This window comes from Phacochoerus africanus, chromosome 14 (genome assembly GCF_016906955.1).
Source record: "Phacochoerus africanus isolate WHEZ1 chromosome 14, ROS_Pafr_v1, whole genome shotgun sequence".
Classification (NCBI taxonomy): domain Eukaryota; kingdom Metazoa; phylum Chordata; class Mammalia; order Artiodactyla; family Suidae; genus Phacochoerus; species Phacochoerus africanus.
In genome coordinates, this window is record NC_062557.1 from 27,364,307 (window position 1) to 27,381,770 (window position 17,464).

Consider the following 17,464-nt stretch of genomic DNA (forward strand, 5'->3'; position numbering starts at 1 on the left):
TAAATGCAGTTCCAATTCACTGCTACTGCTTCACTGGAAGCTACTGCTTCACTGGAAGCAAAGTAAGCTTCCAGTGGTTGGTTCTCATTTGTACATATTTCTTTCACTGAAGGTGTTCAGCTGTGGCACAGGCTGGCAGCTGCAGCTCTGATTCAACCACTATATTATGTTTTCTCCTTTCAAAACCAAGCTTCTTCAGCATGTGTTTTGTACACACCACACCTTCATCCTAATTCTGCTTTGTCCAGGTCCATTTAATGTTGTCTTTCTACCAGAGTGGAGCAGGATTACTGCCAGCTCTGCTCTGCACACTAATTTCTCTAAGGCACAGGATGTTAACTAACTTGTTTTGAGTTTGATGTCAACCTTCAAGTAATCACACTCTTTAAGGCCTATCTCCTGCATCTACTCTTAGGAACCCAAATGTGTGTCTTTACGTTTATCCTTATTAAATGTTTTTGTCTTGTTCAATATACTTTTTTTAATGATTTTTATTTTTCCCATTATGGTTGATTTACAGTGTTCTGTCAATTTCTACTGTACAGCAAAGTGACCCAGTCACACATATATACATATATATATTCTCTTTCTCACGTTATCCTCCATTATGTTCCATCACAAGTGACCAGATATAGTTCTCTGTGCTATACAGCAGGATCTCATTGCTTATCCGATATATTTTAAGATTCAGTTTACTAGAATATTTATTACTCCATTTTTTCCAGGATCTTCTACTCACTAGTTAAGTGACCACGAAGAAGTGATTAAAATACTTTGCCTCAGTTTCCTCATCTATAGAAAGAAGGTGGAAAACAAAAGAAGATGACAATAGAATTTTCCTCATAAGTTATTGTGAGGATTAAACTCATATAAAATCTGTAAAGGGCCTGAACAAGGAAAAACAGAGGCCTCTGTTTGTTTTCAAGTCATTAATCAGCAATCTCTAGGCACCTAAGTATCATCTACCTCACATTTCTTGAGGCCCCAAAGGACATGAGACTTTGGGAAAAGCCTTGTATCTATGTTTTTATAATATTTTCCTGACCTACTCATCTCATAGTAGGAAATGGGGTATACTTTTGGTTGATATATGTACCAAGGAGTTACATGTTCATTTCCTTTAATTCACTCAAGGTGGTATTCTGACACCACCAACCCTCTGCCTGCAGATGGTAGAAACACTGGTTTAAGGGGAAGAATATAAATAAAGTGACATGAAAATAATGAACCCTTACCCAATCATAAATTCTTTCAAAAAACATTCCAAATGTAAGTGGATCCAAATTATATTTAAAATACTGGAGAAAACATAACCTCTCACTAAATGTCTCCCTATTAAGTATAGAAATAAAAAACAAATGCCTCCATAGGATATTATATAAGAGGACCATGGGAGTTCCTGCTGTGGATCAGCAGGTTTAGAACCTGACTAGTATCCATGAGGATGCAGGCTCGATCTCTGGCCTCTCTCAGTGAGTTTAGGATCCGGCGTTGCCACAAGCTGTGGCACAGGTCACAGATGTGGCTTGGGTGGGGCATTGCTGTGGCTGTGGCATAGGCTGGCAGCTGTAGCTCTGGTTCGACCACTAGCCTGCAGGAACTTTTCATGCCGCAGGTGTGGCTATAAAAAAGAAGGAAAAAATAAAAATAAAATAAGAGGACCATGAGGACTATTTACTTACTATGGTAAACAGATTTTCACTGAAGTATACTATTACTAATGTATGCCTCCAGCAAGCATTCACATAGTCACTGATGGCATACATGGTTAGTATTCAGTTTAAACTTTTATTCTTTCTCCTATTAAGTATCATTTCTTTAAAACACAAGAAGCCAATATGCTTCAAAATGCTCTTGCAAAGTAACAAATTAGTGCATGTGTTACATATTCATAATAACTCACCAACTCCTCTGTGAAAGATTGCAAGGGTACCATCAGCCAGGGCCACTAACACAATTCCTTTCACATGTCTGCAAACAGGAAAGGGAATTTTAGGACTCTTTATTCAGGAATACGACATCACATGCTACCAAACTAGTTCAGAGGTTCTCAGAAGGCCAATCCGTGATGCATGAGCAACTTACACGAGAACCTAAATGAACACACTCTTTGCTTCATTGAGAAAGTCTTGCTACGAAAATGTTAGCTGAACTAAATGCAAAGCCTATGTGGTGACTCAGTTGTTTCACTTTCTAGCCCAAGTTCCTCTCCTCACTGCAGACTGTCAGGACAAGGTCCACAGACCAGAGACACACACCTTGAGAAGAACTAACAGAGTCAGCTCTTTGAACTTAAAAGACAAACTGACTTTTGTTGGTCAACATATAGTAAAGGACTAGTAAACAAATGCTCCAATCAACATAAAGTATAAAGAACATTCTAAAACAGATATAAATTCCTGAGTATTAATAGTTTTCTCTCCCAAAATACTAAAGAACTTTCAGTATGTTGAGGAATCAATTCGGCAAGTTTTTTCTTCTACTTAAAGTTCTCTGGTTTACTTTCTAGCTAGAGTATCAATCTCACTCATACAGAGGGTTTAAAAAATAGGGACACTGATTTAGTCATGAAGTATATGTTAAGCTTAATATCTAGTTTATACCAAAATATATCTTTTAAAAAGGAAGAATTTCTAAAATAAAACTTACACAATACTGAGAATCGAATCTTTAAGTTTAATAGAATGGAGACATTTCCTCCACTGGGCTACAGATGAATGGACATACAAACTGTAAGAACAAAATCAAGACTGGTAAGGCATAGAGAACATCAAGTAGTTGCTTATATCTAATAAAGGACATAAAGTTCCTTCAGGAGGAAAAGAAGAGTAACATAAAAATTTTAGGAAAAAACAACAAAGAGGGTAAGAGCAGGCCTAAGGCAGAGAAATAAGTGGCTTAAGCAAACAAACATATGAAGAATGAAAAGCCAGAACTAATACATGGTTAGGTAGTTTCGGGTTATCCTATCGGAATCCTTGGCTATAAACCTTTTTAAAAAATAATGTTACTTTTCTACTAAACTGAGCTATAACTTTCTGATGTCAGAGTGGTTTATATCAAGGAGTGATAAACTAAGGCCTGTAGGCCAAATCCAGCCATCTACCTGTTTTTGGTATAGTCTGCAAGCTCAAAATGGTCTTCACATTTTTCCAATGTTTGGGAAAAAATCAAAAGGAGAGTATTTCATGACATGTAAGATTTATATGGAATTCAGCACTCATAAATAAAGTATTATTATTGGAATATGGCCACACTAGTTCACTTCCGTATTGTCAGTACAATGGCTGCTTTTGCATCACAACAGCGAAGTTGAGAAGTTGCTACAAAGATCACATGGCCATAAAGCTGAACATATTTCTTATCTGACCCTGCACAGAAAAAGTGTGCCAAACCTTCATTTTTTAGTATTAGCCCTCCATGGAAAAGATGCACTAGCCACCCTGATTAACCTTTGGAAAAGCACAGTTCTGTAAGATTCCCCACACTACTGCAAAGTAAACAAACCATATAATATTCATTTTCATCTCCTAAGCTTTTGGACTGTGATTTGTCTTGGTTTTCCTAGTAACTCTAATAGGAAGTTAGGAAGTAACTCAAATAGGAAGTTATGCTTAAAATTGGGCCTCTTTGCAGCCAAAGAGATTGCTTTAATCCCTACTATTCCCTGAACACACTCCAGCCTATATAAACCTTCTATGCAACAGTAATTGTCTTTTGTTGGTCAGGATCTCCTATTTCTAGATCACCCAGATTTTCAAGTTTTATTTACCTCTTTTTCCAAGAATATTATAGAAAAGGCACATTCTGTGACAGATAGTTTACCATTCAGAACCAATCCAAGTCCACTTTATGAGGTAGCTATAACATAACCTCAAAATTGGGTATATATAAAATTCTTTGGTTTAATAGGAATTTTTGTTTGTATTTGTATATACAAATTTCACTTCACAAGCAAAAATGAAAGACTAAAGACTTCTAACATTAAAGGAGTTGGCACCTACCAGCCATTCTGAGCTCCGAGCCACATAGTTGGTAAAAGGCTACTCATTTTCTGGGCTTCTTCCCTCACCAGGTCTTGTTCATTTGGCAATACTGATATTTGATCTTTATATGCATCTGAGTCATTACTGGAAAAAATGGGACAAAAGGAAAAAAATCTGAATATGTTTAGTTAGGATTGATCATTTTTGCATTTTAATTTACAGTTTAAAAAAATAAACAACTGAACACTAAAATTTCAGTAAAGCCAAAGTTAAATAAATATTTCAAAAAGAAAGAAAGAGAGGGAAAGGAAAGGAAAAGGAAAAAAACAAGGCAATGGGGAGGGGAGGGGAAAGGGAGAGAGAGGGAGAGAGAGAGAGAAAGAGAGAGAGAAAGAATGAGGGGGTTCCCAGCATGGCTCAGCAGAAACAAATCTGACTAGCATCCACAGGGACGAGGGTTCGATTTCTGGCCTCCCTTAGTGTGTTAAGGATCTGGCGTTGCTGTGAGCTGTGGTGTAGTTTGCAGACGCAGCTCGGATCTCAAGTTACTGTGGCTGTGGTGTAGGCCGGCAGCTGTAGCTCCGACTAGAACCCTAGCCTGAAACCTCCATAGGTCACAGGTTCGGCCCTAAAAAGACAAAAAAAAAAAAAAAGAATGAATGAAATATATGTATTTCAGCAATTGTACTATAAGTAACATTAACATACCAGGAGGTCCAAGGTACAGATTAAGGGAGTTAAGACACAGTGATGAAATATAGCAGTTAATATCCAGACTATAGTTAAAGTTCTCCCTTACAGTTATTTTGAACTTTATGAGTTTCTTCTGTGGGGAGAGGAGGAAGAGAGATGGTTTATCTTCAAAGTAAACACATACACACACACACACTTGGGTGAATTATGAAGAATTTTCTTTTTTTCTTTCTTTCTTTTTTTTTTTTGTCTTTTTTGCCATTTCTAGGGCTGCTCCCGTGGCATATGGAGGTTCCCAGGCTAGGGGTCAAATCAGAGCTGTAGCCACTGGCCTACGCCAGAGCCATAGCAATGCGGGATCCAAGCTGCATCTGCAACCTACACCACAGCTCACAGCAACGCCAGATCCTTAACTCGCTGAGCAAGGCCAAGGACCAAACTCGCAACCTCATGGTCCCTGATTGGATTCGTTAACCACTGAGCCACGACGGGCACTCCAAGAATTTTCTAAAATAAATTCATAAGCTGAAACATGCTTGTATTCTATCCGAAAACCTTCTTTCTTTTGGACTGTCAGAGGACATTTACCTAGGGGCTATCAAATTACAAACAGACAAATGAATCAGTAAGTATAAAACGATGATTTTATTCTTAAATTAACAATTAAATGTTAATTAAATATTAATAGGCACTTGATTGCTCTATTCACTAAAATGAAGAATATTAAACAGTAAAAAGACTCCAGTTTGACAGATACCCTTGTTATCTTTCTATAAGGCCTCGAGAAGGGAAGAAAGAAAAATTAAAGAATTTGCTAAATGGGTATCCTTTTGAAAGCAGAGTCTAAAACAAATTGTTTTCTAATAAAATATTTGCCAGAAATCTAAATTCAAAAGGTCATTAAAACCCACATAGGAAATTTAAATTTAAATAGCCAATTTTGTTGATAGAGTGGGTGTGAGAGAAGGGGTAGGGATTAAAATGGCAAAGAGTTATTAATCGAATGGAAGATAGTGAGTACAGCAATTTAAAAAAATAGAGGAGAAAATGACTGGGAAGATTTCTGACTCATATACTTTATAGGGAAGATTTTTTTAAGTTGGAAGGAAAAGAGAGCAAATGGGAAGGGAAAAAAAAAAAATGTCCAGAGATAATGTAAGACAGATGAAGACATAGTAAGAATAAGTAATAACATCTAAATTTGCCATAACAATGTCAATGAGTAGGAACATTTTGGCTACTTGAGATCATTTTGGTTCCTTTTGAGTACACTTATCTAGTTTGCTATTTTGTTGATCTATCTGTATACCTTGACTGATACACTGGTGAGAGGTCTTCTGGGATTTGAACTCCCAAAGGATCTGTAAAAACATGCTCTGTGTACACGCCAGCTTGGGAGATGTCCACAGTATCTTCAGCTGACCCTGCATTGCCTTCTGTGGCTTCAGTTGCTTCTTCTGCTGTTGGAACATTTTCATCAACCTCACTATTTTCTGCTTCCTTTTCTAAAAAGTAAATAAAACATGCTAAATATTACAAGTTTGAACATTTCTCCCAGTAATTTCCCTCACACAAACCCTCCTCTAGAGAATCCCACTCCATTAACCCCTTCTTTTCCAGACTATATAATAAAATTAGGAATTCTTGATTTCATTTAACATTCACTATAGCATCTTCTTTCAAGCTCTTTCATCCTTGTTACTTTAAGATCTAAGTTAAGTCCATAATGAAGTATCTGGGACAGGCTCAGACTCTATACAGGTGGAATCTACAGAGTACAGATATACCTGGTGGCTTTTCCGTCACTGGAGAAGTTCCATTGGTACTAGGGGAAGTGGCGACTGCTGTCACACCTTCGGTAGAACAACCAACCACTGTGATGCCTCCCAACAGACTATCTGTCTCTGTTGAGCTATTGCTTGTCATGCTTCCACATAAAGATGCTTTGTCTACCTGTCCAGATTCTGAAAGCTCTTCTCCTGCAGGGTAGTCTGTTTCTCGTGCTCCTGAAAAACAAGATAAACCTTCACTTAATAGCTAAGTAAATTCCTATAAAAAAAATTTTCTTCTATGAAGGCAACTGTAGATTTGAAAAAGTGTGAAGACAATAAAAGTGTGAAGGTGAGACAAATAGCTATTCAAATACAATGCCAAGATGGTCACTAACTTTTATTTAAAATAATTTAAAATCAATTCACAAATTGAGAAAGTAGCTTTAAAAACTAATTTAGGAGTTCCCGTCGTGGCGCAGTGGTTAACGAATCCGACTAGGAACCATGAGGTTGCGGGTTCGGTCCCTGCCCTTGCTCAGTGGGTTAACAATCCGGCATTGCCGTGAGCTGTGGTGTAGGTTGCAGACGCGGCTCGGATCCCGCGTTGCTGTGGCTCTGGCGTAGGCCGGTGGCTACAGCTCCGATTCGACCCCTAGCCTGGGAACCTCCATATGCCGCGGGAGCGGCCCAAGAAATAGCAACAACAACAACAAAAAAGACAAAAAGACCAAAAAAAAAAATCTAATTTAATAACTTCTATTAACACAAGCACAAGTAAACATGAAAATGTCAGGAATGACGCTTTTGTTCTTAATATGAGCTCTTCAGCAGCCACCTAATGAGATTAAAAATAATGAAATCTAAATATTTCTTAGAAGTCAGCAAAAAATATTTTAAATTATCAAGATTACTATTTGAAATATGAACTTCCACCATTACTAAAAATTAATACAGGAGGTTCCCACTGTGGCTAAGTGGTTAACGAACCCAATTAGTATCCATGAGTATATGGGTTCGACCCCTGGCCCCGCTCAGTGGCTTAAAGATCCAGTGTTGTCATGACCTGTGGTGTAGGATGCAGATGAGCCTTGGATCTGGTGTTGGTGTGGCTGTGGTGTGGGCCGGCAGCTGTAGCTCCAATTCAACCCCTAGCCTGGGAATTTCCATATGCTGTGGGTGCATCCCTATAAAGAAAAAAACAAAACAAAAACACAGCCTAGGTGTATGTAAGTGCCTTAAGATATTAATAACAGGGAGTTCCCTTTATGGCTCAGCAGTAACCAACCCAACTAGCATTCATGCGGATGTGGATCCAATCCCTGACCTTGCTCAGTGGATTAAGGATCTGGTGTTGCCATGAACTGCACTATAGGTCACAGAGGTAGCTCAGATCTGGAGTGGCTGTGGCTGGTAGCCACAGCTCCAATTTGACCCGTGGCCTGGAACTTCCATATGCCCATGGTTGCAGCCCTAAAGGGACCTCCCCCCCAAAAAGACATGAGTAACATATTTTGAAACTAAACATTTACCATATGCTGATAAATCTCTTCAGTTCTTTTTATTTAGAGAGCTGTTTTTATTCATATCATATTCAAAATTTTATCATAGTCAAATATCATATATACTACAAAAAACTTGCCATCATTTTAACCATTTTAAGTACACAATTCAGTGGCATTAATTACATTCACAATGTTGTGCAGCCATCACAGCTGCACAAAACTTTTCCATCACTCCACATGCAAAATATGCACTCATTACCTACCCCTGGTAATGTCTAATTAAATTTTGTCTTCATGAATTTGCCTACTCTGGATAGCTCATATAAGCAGAATAATACACTATTTATTTCTGGGTCATTTTACATAGCATAATGTTTCCAAGGTTAGTCCATGTTATGGCACATACTAGAATCTCATTCCTTTACATGGCTGAATAGTATTCTACTCTATAGATAAAACATCAACCTCTTTAATTTTTAAACCAATGTTTTAACATCACATAATATTTTATCCAGAACTTTAGAAGGCCTTCCCTTACTAATCAACCTAAATAGCCCCTTCCCCTCTGTCTCCAACTCATCTTCTCATATTTCCATTGTTTTATTTTCTTCACAGTATCTGAAAATATCCTGCTTAGTCATTTGTTCCTGGTTTATTTTTGATCTTCGCCAACTAGAACATAAACTCCACGAGAGAGTGGTACATAACTATCTCCAGTAACCAATCAGTTCCTGTCAGTTAAGGATCTATGCACAGTGGAAAGAGAAGAGCATGAGTCACTCTTACCTGGTACACTAGCTATACACAGAACATGAGAGTTGCAAACAGTGAAGCTATCTAAGATGTTGCCTGGCTGAACAGCATCAATAATGATAACTTTTGTAGCCGAATGAGTGCTGGTACAGATCCAGACTAGACTGGATAATTCTTCTTGATTTTTTAACTCCTTCTGCTGTTCCTGCATAGGCAAAGTAGGGAAAATGAATGTTTAAAATGGTATGTATATGTAAATAGTCATATGTTATGCTATTACAGTAAAAGGCAATACCATTTCAAATTTATTTCCAGATTATTCGGAAGGTTGAAAATATAACCACCATTCAACAATAATTAGTAGACTAAAAAACTAGCAGTTAAAGCAGATCAGTGATAAACATATTCTGTATTTTGGTTATTATATATTTGTCAAAACTCTTTGAACTGTACCCATTCCGAGAGTACACTTTAATTTATGGAAAATATACCCCAGTAAAACTGATTTAAGGTGGGGGCAGGAGTAAGGAGTAGGCAAGGGCATAGTAATCCCAATTAGAAGCTGGACCCACAATTAAGTTTGAGGCCAAAGAGCTAAACTTTGGTCTCAGAAACCAGGTCAAATGTTAGTATAAGCACTTACCTTAAGTTCCTGATCTAACTTGTCTAAACTACTCTGAGATGCACTTCGCTGTTTACTGCCTTCGGATTCCAAACCAGCAACATCCTTATAAAATACACTTGCTCCAACAACAGAACCACCATCTCTGGTCTTCCCACCTGATAAATTGACTCCAACAGCACACCACAGCTTTTGGGGTTAAAAAAGGATGGTATTAAGTCACTTTCTCTCTAAAAATGTTTAGAATTTTCACATTTCTTTTAAAAAATCTAATGATTACAAATAGAGGGCTCTAATAGTCAAAGTATTCAAGTCTAAAACTACAAAATGGACAATAATCCCACCCACAGGAGAATTTAAACTTTTTTAGTTTAAAAAAAAAACAACTCAGAGCTTAAGTAATATTTCCTTTAACTTCAAAATTTTTTATTACCTAGTGAATTTTATTACATTTATAGTTGTACAACGATCATCACAACCAAATTGTATAGCATTTCAATTTATACCATTTCAATTTTATAGCACTTCAAAATTAATTTACCTTCATTGATGCATCTTTTTCATCTAGAGGTCTGAGATAGACAGGCACAGGTAAATTTTTCATCTTATTTTCCCCTTGTCCATTGGTTACCTTATGATTGGAGAGGGGAAAGACACATTTGTAAACTTCATCAGAAGTGAACTTACAGAACTACTAACCACTGCTGTTTCATTATTTACTCTATGAAATCAAGTTCAAGTTAATTTTGTCATTCTTATTTGAAAAATAAACAAAAAATGTAATGGCAATTAGAGAAAATAAAATGATATGGGGGCTTAGAAAAGATATACTAATTCACGGACCTGTTAGTACACGCATGTGAGTGTGCATGCGTGTGTGCGTGTGTGTGTCTATCTTTTAGGAGTAGGGAATACAATAAGGTTCCTGAAGACCTGAATTGAATGGGCTTTTTTTTTTTTTTGGCCAAGCTCATGGCATGTGGAAGTTCCCAGACCAGGGATTGAACCCATGCCCCAACAGTGAATATGCTGGATTCTTAATCTGCTGAACCACAGCAGATTATGTATTTCTTTATGTATTTATTTATTTATTTTGTCTTTTTAGGGCCACACCTGCGGCACATGGAAGTTCCCAGGCTAGGGGTTGAATCAGAGATAACAGCTGCAGCAACATGGGATCCAAACCTCATCTGTGACCTACACCATAGTTCATAGCAATGCTGGATCCTTAACCCACTGAGCGAGGCCAGGGATCAAACCTAAGTCCTCATGGATACCAGTCAGGTTTGTTACCACGGAGCCATGATGGGAACTCCCTGAAGTGAGTTTTACATAACAGTTTGAAAGGCTCCGTGACAATGGCTTCCTCAAATATTTAAAATAGTTTTTTAAATGAAATCTTCAAATATTAAAAATAGAGCAGCACACCCCGAGTCTCATGTACACAGCCATCTCTTAATGATCCCTCTCTCTACTCATAGACTCAGAGGCATTTCTTTTGAGCTGTAGGGCTTTGGAAAACAGTCTGAAAACTCCTACCCTCAACACTTCACTAGCCATGTGCCAAGTCCAAGCAGCTTGAAAGGAGCAGGTTTGGGATGTACATTTCGAGTCCTTCGTGCCCAGGCATACACGCCTGTCCCCTGGCATTTCCCACTAGATGCTCTTACCATGGTCATACGCTACCTGTTTGTACTTCTGAGGCAGGCTCCAGCCAAAAGCCTGCACTCTACCATCTTCCTTCTGAACATGTGCCTTTACCTGACGATACTGTTCCCTCTTTTGTTCTCTGCGTGAAGCTAAACTAGCTTCAGTTCTAAAAGGAAAAGAAATTTCCTTTTTAAATTAAGCAAATTAACAGTTTATCTCCCTTCTCCTGCTAAAACAGCAGAAATAACAAGAAAAAATTACCTTTGTGTCAGACACTTTAGAGACACTATATTATTTAATCCTAACACATCTGAGATAGGTTATCATACTCGTTTTATAGGAAGAGAGACTGGGGCTCTGAGAGGTTAACGTCCCCAAGTTCATATACCTAATGAATAGCAGGATCAGGATGGGAAGTCAATTCCTTCGACACTAAAGGAAATTCAAACATTTAGGACAAAGGCTTACATGAACTTTCAAAATTCCTATTAATATTTATCAATGTTACCATACCAGCAAAAAGGAGCTTTTAAAAAATTTCTTCTCTTTATGAAAACTATGAGCAACGTAGGTAGTCAAGTTACAGGAATAGTTTATAGTTTTATCTAAACCCTTATAACTCATCTGATAAGAGGCAAAAATACTCTGAACTGTTACCATTAAAATGATTTAGGCCATAACCACTACTCTGGAAAATACTTACTCTTCGCTAAGGAAATCAAAGGCTTTGGACTTATCCCCAGGGAGCTGAGATAGGGTGCTGCTTCTTTTCTTGACCGAAGGAGTAACATGAGAGGTGGGTGCATTGTATTTCAGATTAACGGGTGGTTCAGGCTTCTTAGTAGTGTTACTTGAGGAGCTGAAAAGTCGGCTGAAACTAAAAAGAAGTAAGAGAGGATTTGTTTATAATAAGTGTGTATGTGGTGTGTGTATGTAAGTGTGATGAAAAACAAACCACCATTTCCCACAAATTCCAGAGTAGCTTTCATGAGGCAATGAGTTAGAAACCAGCAAAAAAAAAAAAAAAAAGTTTGCAGTCACACACTGCAGCCTTAGCAGTTACTCACAGCCAAACTCAGACATTCAGGAAAGAGAAACTATTGCATAGAATGGCAGATCCTTGTTCTTTAATTGGCAATTCTCATAATGAAAGGAAGATTTATTTATTTTGGGGTTTTTTTTTTGTTTTTTTTTTTGCTTTTTAGGGCCACACCTGCAGCATATGGAGGTTCCCAGGCTAGAGGCTGAACTGGAGCTACAGGTGCCTGCCTAAGCCACAGCAATACCAGATCCGAGCCGCATACACCACAGCTCGTGGCAATGATGGATCCTTAACCCACTGAGCGAGGCCAGGGATCAAACCTGCAACCTCATGGTTCCTAGTCAGATTCGTTTCCACTGTGTCATGATGGGAACTCCAAGATGTTTCTTAAGTACAGGGAAATTCTCATAATGAAGAAATAAAATGAAATGGTTCCTTTAGCCAGTGATTGTTAAATAGCAAGGTTATGGCTTGAACAGAAGCTTAGCAAGCCAGTTCTAAAAACAGTCATAGAACAGATATTACCATTTTAGCACACATCTTATACATTCCCTTAGTAACCTCAATTTAAATAACTATTTTCACATCCACTCAAAAAAATTTTTTTTTCAATTAAATAGCAGATTCATCAAAAGGGGGGTAAGTTTTAAGCACAGTAAATGCACAATACTTCTGGCGCAAACCGTTCAAATGCAAAATACATACACACGCACACTATTCAAACCCCACAAACACTAAATTTCTAATCTTCACTTTGTAAAGTTCCTTACAATCACATAACCAGTGAATCAATAACTTATTTAATGGGGGTCCAGGAAATTATCAACTCTAAGAATAATTTTGCATTCTTTTATTAATTCAGCAGAGGGTTCCACCAAATGCATAATCAATATGATGCAGCTTACGACAGCTTTTTTTTTGGTCCTCAAGAACAGCCTTACCGAGCTGGCATACTACATACCATAAAAAAGAAAAAGTTCAGTTTAGCTATAAATTCTAAATTTAAGAAAGAAAGCATGAAAACACAAAATCATTCTTAAAAATAAATTTTGATTCTCATCTTCTTGCATCAAAGTGCTCATGTTTTATGTGTTTTTAGATACTTACAACTGCCAAATGCTTGACCTTTTTTTTTCCTGCATGGCTGGATTTTCTCTTGATGCTCTACAAGGAAAGGGAGAGGGAAAAGGAGAGAGACAGGGAGAGGGAAAAGGAGAGGGAGAGAAGGGAAAGGTGTTATTAGTGAGTTGTTCTAGCTTTCTATCTGAAGAACAAGGGACCCAAGAAATTCAGGAAATATACGGAGGACAGTCAACAAGTTCAGTAAGTAGTTACTTTGACATATCATGTATCATCAGCCAGCTAAGGCCAATACAACTAATATAAATAAAATACCATCTCTCCCTCAAAGAGCTCAGACTACTGATGGAGGCAAGATTGCTATCGGTGCTAGACAGATAGCCAACAAGCCTAAATGTCAAGTTAACCTAAAAGTTATCTTCCAACTTTCTCTTTGATCAAAATATTGCCTTGTACATTCCTATCTCTACATAAAGGTGTCATTTGTCTTATACTTTCATATTTCAAAAACTAGCTTACAACTTACCATTCTGATGGGTCATTTTCACAGGACTAAAACTTTAACATCATGGAAAAGTTGAGCACGGAAGAAAAGAAACTAGACTGACAGACAATTCAACAAAATTTCAAAAAGGAAGAAAAGGCATTTCAAACTGATTTATTAGTAAGGTTGCATGGATTCTGCCATCACTATCAGATGCACAGCCCCCTTTTCACTTTTTTTTGTTTGTTTTGGTTTTTTTTATTTTATCTGTTTTTGTTTTGTTTTGTTTTGTTGCTTTTTAGGGCTGCACTAGCAGCATATAAAAGTTTCCAGGCTAGGGGTCGAATCAGAGCTGTAGCTGCCAGCTTACATCATAGCCACAGCTAGGCAGGATCTCAGCAGCGTCTGCAATCTACACCACAGCTCACAGCAACGCCTTAGCCCACTGAACAAGGCCAGGGGATAGAACCCGAATCTACACAGATACTAGTCTGATTCATTACCACTGAGCCAAGATGATAACTCCTCGCCCTTTGTTTTTTTTAAGATTAAATTTAAAACATCTTTTAATTCAATGGAGAAAGTTAAAATTTACCTTTATTTGCACTTGTTGACTACCATTTGGCTTCTAGAATTAAAAATAGTAATGAAAAGTAGAGCCTGCCCATATGCCTCCGTTTAAGAAATATTTACTAATTATTTAGCTAATAACCATTAAAAGGCTGGTGTTAAGAACATACTTATCAGCACATTAGTTTCTTTGTGCAACAAATAAAGATTATGATATTAATCTTCTTTCTTAGCAACTATAAGCAATTACCATTTTTACAAATTGTAAATGTGCTATACAAAATGTTTTGTTCATTATTGTTGAGCAAGTAAAAGAATATCATTAGGAAGTTCAAGCTGGTGGTTAGAAAATATGTTCATATACTTTAAAACAATGTGTCAGTGTGTACTGCTTACTGATTAACGTGATGTGACAATCTGAACTCAAAAATACGGGCAAATTAGGGGGCAACTAGTTTATAAACTTTTCATGAGCTCTTTCTAAAATTAAAGTAAGGAATGCTATTACTGAGGATATGACCATTAGATGGCAGCATTAGATGAGATTTAAGATCCAACTGACAAAGATATCAATGCAAGTTGGATTTTGCATGACTCGTCAGAAAGGGTGAAAAAAAAAAAAAGAAAAAAAATCAGGGGAATTCCCTGTTGTGGCTCAGTGGAAACAAACCCGATTAGTATCCATGAAGATTTCGGTTCAATCCCTGGCCCCACTCGGGGTTAAGGGTCCAGTGTGACTGAGTTCTGGTGTAGGTCCCGCTGCTCGGATCCCATGTTGCTGTGGCTGTGGCTGAGGCCAGTGCTACAGCTCTTATTTGACTCTTAGCCTGAGAATGTCCATGTGGAGCACTTGCAGCCCTTTAAAAAAAAAAAAAAAAAAAAAGGAGTAATTACAGTATTTTACAGGAAGACAATGAGTAAAAGTGATTTCATTTCTTACGTAGCATATGAAATTTTTACTTTCTCCTGACACTATTGCAAAAGTAGTGTCAAATTTTTATATTCTTTTGAAAAATGGCTGATGAAAGAAATTTCTAAACACTGAGGTATGGGGAAGTCATTCTGGCTTATACAAGATGTTATGCTAACTAAAACAGCTTGTTTGTGGCCTATCAAACATACATTGTACACCTGCTTTAATTATTAGAGAAAAGGGTGCATCGACCAGAAGTAAAAAGAATGTCCACGTGACAAATAAAGATGAAATGCCTCCCTTCCTGGGACACCAATGCTAGTACTCCTTTGATGATAAGGCTTCCTTCCCAGGTGCCAAGGCCATACTGACTCATTGTGTATGTGTTGATCTGTTTTTTTTTGAAACCTTGAAGGAATATATCCCTGATTTATTTGATGCTGTTTCTTCTTACAAAATACACAACTGTGCTGAAAATCATGTTTCTCCAGAGCAGTTCCTCAGAGTTAATCTGAGAGGCTGTCTCCTAGGCTACAGTCCTCAGTTTGGCTCAAGTAAAACTTTTCTATTCCTATTATAGGTTGTTTATTATTTTCATCAACAGACATCATTTAAGTAATAACAACTGCCTTTTAGCTGTTGTGGGAACATTCTCTAAGAGCCCTTACTGGCCTAAAAGGCACCCAACTTTGATAATATTCTGTTACTAACTGCCAGTGGTTTTTTTTAGACCTCTCCTAGTAAACAGAGCAAGGGGCCTGGATCCCCAGTGCAGGAAGAACTCTAGTTCAGAATGAAGGAATAGTCAAACATAGCAAACAAAAAGCAAAAAAACCACCAGAGGTATTTCTCATACAAACCGAATCATCTCTGTCCATCGAACAGCTTCCTGAAGCTCCATCAGTCTCTCTTTATATTGGTTTCTCTCCATTAGAACTCGGGCCATTTCTACTCTAGTAAACCGCTTCCTTTGGGCTGTGGGAATATCACTCTATAACGAAAAGAAGACTGAAGATCACTCTGGGACCCTGAATCTGTTTTAGTGTTAACTCAGACTGAAGTAATATCTTTAAACTTTTAACATTCCTTAAATTTTTATTCTTTTTACAGCCACACCTGCAGCATATGGAAGTTCCCGGCTAGAGGTCGAATGAGAGCTACAGCTGCCAGCCTACGTCACAGCAACAATGGATCTGAGCCACACATGCGACCCACACCACAGCTTGCAACAACACGAGATCCTTAACCCACCGAGCGAGGCCAGGGATTGAACCCACATCCTCATGGACACTACGTCGGGTTCTTAATCCTCTGAACTACAATGGGAACTCCCAACATTTCTAATATAATAGTTAATTTAAAGAAAAATGGCCTTACAAAAATAAAATCTATAAAGAGATTTATTTAACTGCTTATGACTGAAAAGAAGTAGAAAATTTAATTTCTGAATATAAATACAAATATTTAAACATATTATAAAGGAAATATAAGAACAGTGTAGATTTTAAAGAAAACCAATATATCTTTACAGATTTAATAAGCTCACCTGGAAATGTCCTCATAATAGTACTTTACATTCGTGTCCTATAATAAATGCTAGTCACTCAGAAATTAGTTATAAGTAGTTCCAAAAGGGTTCTACCAAACTATATATACACTCAAGGTCAGCATAAAGTGTAAACTTACTGGAGCTAGTTACCAAGATACCCCATGCTAAAACTCCAAAAGAAATACAAGATGGGGACAACTATATTAACCAGAATTATTATTAGAGTGTGAGTATAGTGAGAACCCAAAGGGGAATGCTCAAGTCAACTTCCTTCTGCTGATTTCTAAGCGCTCTTCTGGAAAGGAAGGTTGGTTTAACCGCAGGGCTTTAGTTTTGTTGAGTGGAGTATACACATTTTGAATCAAAGCTGAAAAGTCAGAGGACAGTAAGAAAGAGGCTGAGCTTATTAGCTTATTAGTTCTCAGCAGTCTCCTCTTCTGTCCTCCTGCCACAGAACTTGACCTTTCCTTTTAAAAACAGGTCAGTGGAGTTCCCATCCTGGCACAGCGGAAACGAATCTAAGAACCATGAGGTTTGAGGGTTCGATCCCTGGCCTCGCTCAGTGGGTTAAGGATCCGGTATTGCTGTGAGCTGTGGTGTAGGTAGCAAACACAGCTCAGATCACGAGTTGCTGTGGCTGTGGCGTAGGCTGGCAGCTGTAGCTCCAATTTGATCCCTAGCCTGGGAACCTCCATACGCTGAGGGTAAGGCCCTAAAAAGCAAAACAAACAAACAAAAAACCTTGGCAAGAAGCTCACATTTGTTCTTTTGTATTTATATATGTTGACAGCAGTATGGGCTAACTCTTTTTATGTTTAATACCATTAAATTATTTTTATTACTAAGCC

General features: G+C 37.7%; 1 protein-coding gene across 11 annotated transcripts in view; it reads right to left on the reverse strand.

Annotated features, from left to right (window-relative positions):
• The window catches only part of SPAG9 (sperm associated antigen 9), a 144,640-nt gene that overhangs the window by 17,344 nt on the left and 109,832 nt on the right, over positions 1–17,464 (reverse strand). For 8 of the 11 annotated variants that reach the window (XR_007132007.1, XR_007132008.1, XM_047759108.1 and 5 more), the window contains 12 exons: positions 15,928–16,058; positions 13,128–13,184; positions 11,682–11,855; positions 11,015–11,144; positions 9,870–9,959; positions 9,350–9,517; positions 8,740–8,911; positions 6,467–6,685; positions 5,989–6,184; positions 4,005–4,130; positions 2,650–2,730; positions 1,904–1,971 (listed from right to left, as the gene is read on the reverse strand). Coding sequence is in view for 9 of the 11 variants with exons in the window: in XM_047759108.1 (XP_047615064.1) it covers positions 1,904–1,971; positions 2,650–2,730; positions 4,005–4,130; positions 5,989–6,184; positions 6,467–6,685; positions 8,740–8,911; positions 9,350–9,517; positions 9,870–9,959; positions 11,015–11,144; positions 11,682–11,855; positions 13,128–13,184; positions 15,928–16,058 (1,612 nt within the window). In the remaining 2 variants the exon portion in view is untranslated. Of the gene's footprint in view, positions 1–739; positions 793–824; positions 1,622–1,903; positions 1,972–2,649; positions 2,731–4,004; positions 4,131–5,988; positions 6,185–6,466; positions 6,686–8,739; positions 8,912–9,349; positions 9,518–9,869; positions 9,960–11,014; positions 11,145–11,681; positions 11,856–13,127; positions 13,185–15,927; positions 16,059–17,464 lie in introns of those variants that run through there. The other 3 variants (XM_047759111.1, XM_047759112.1, XM_047759109.1) reach the window with 3 other exon arrangements.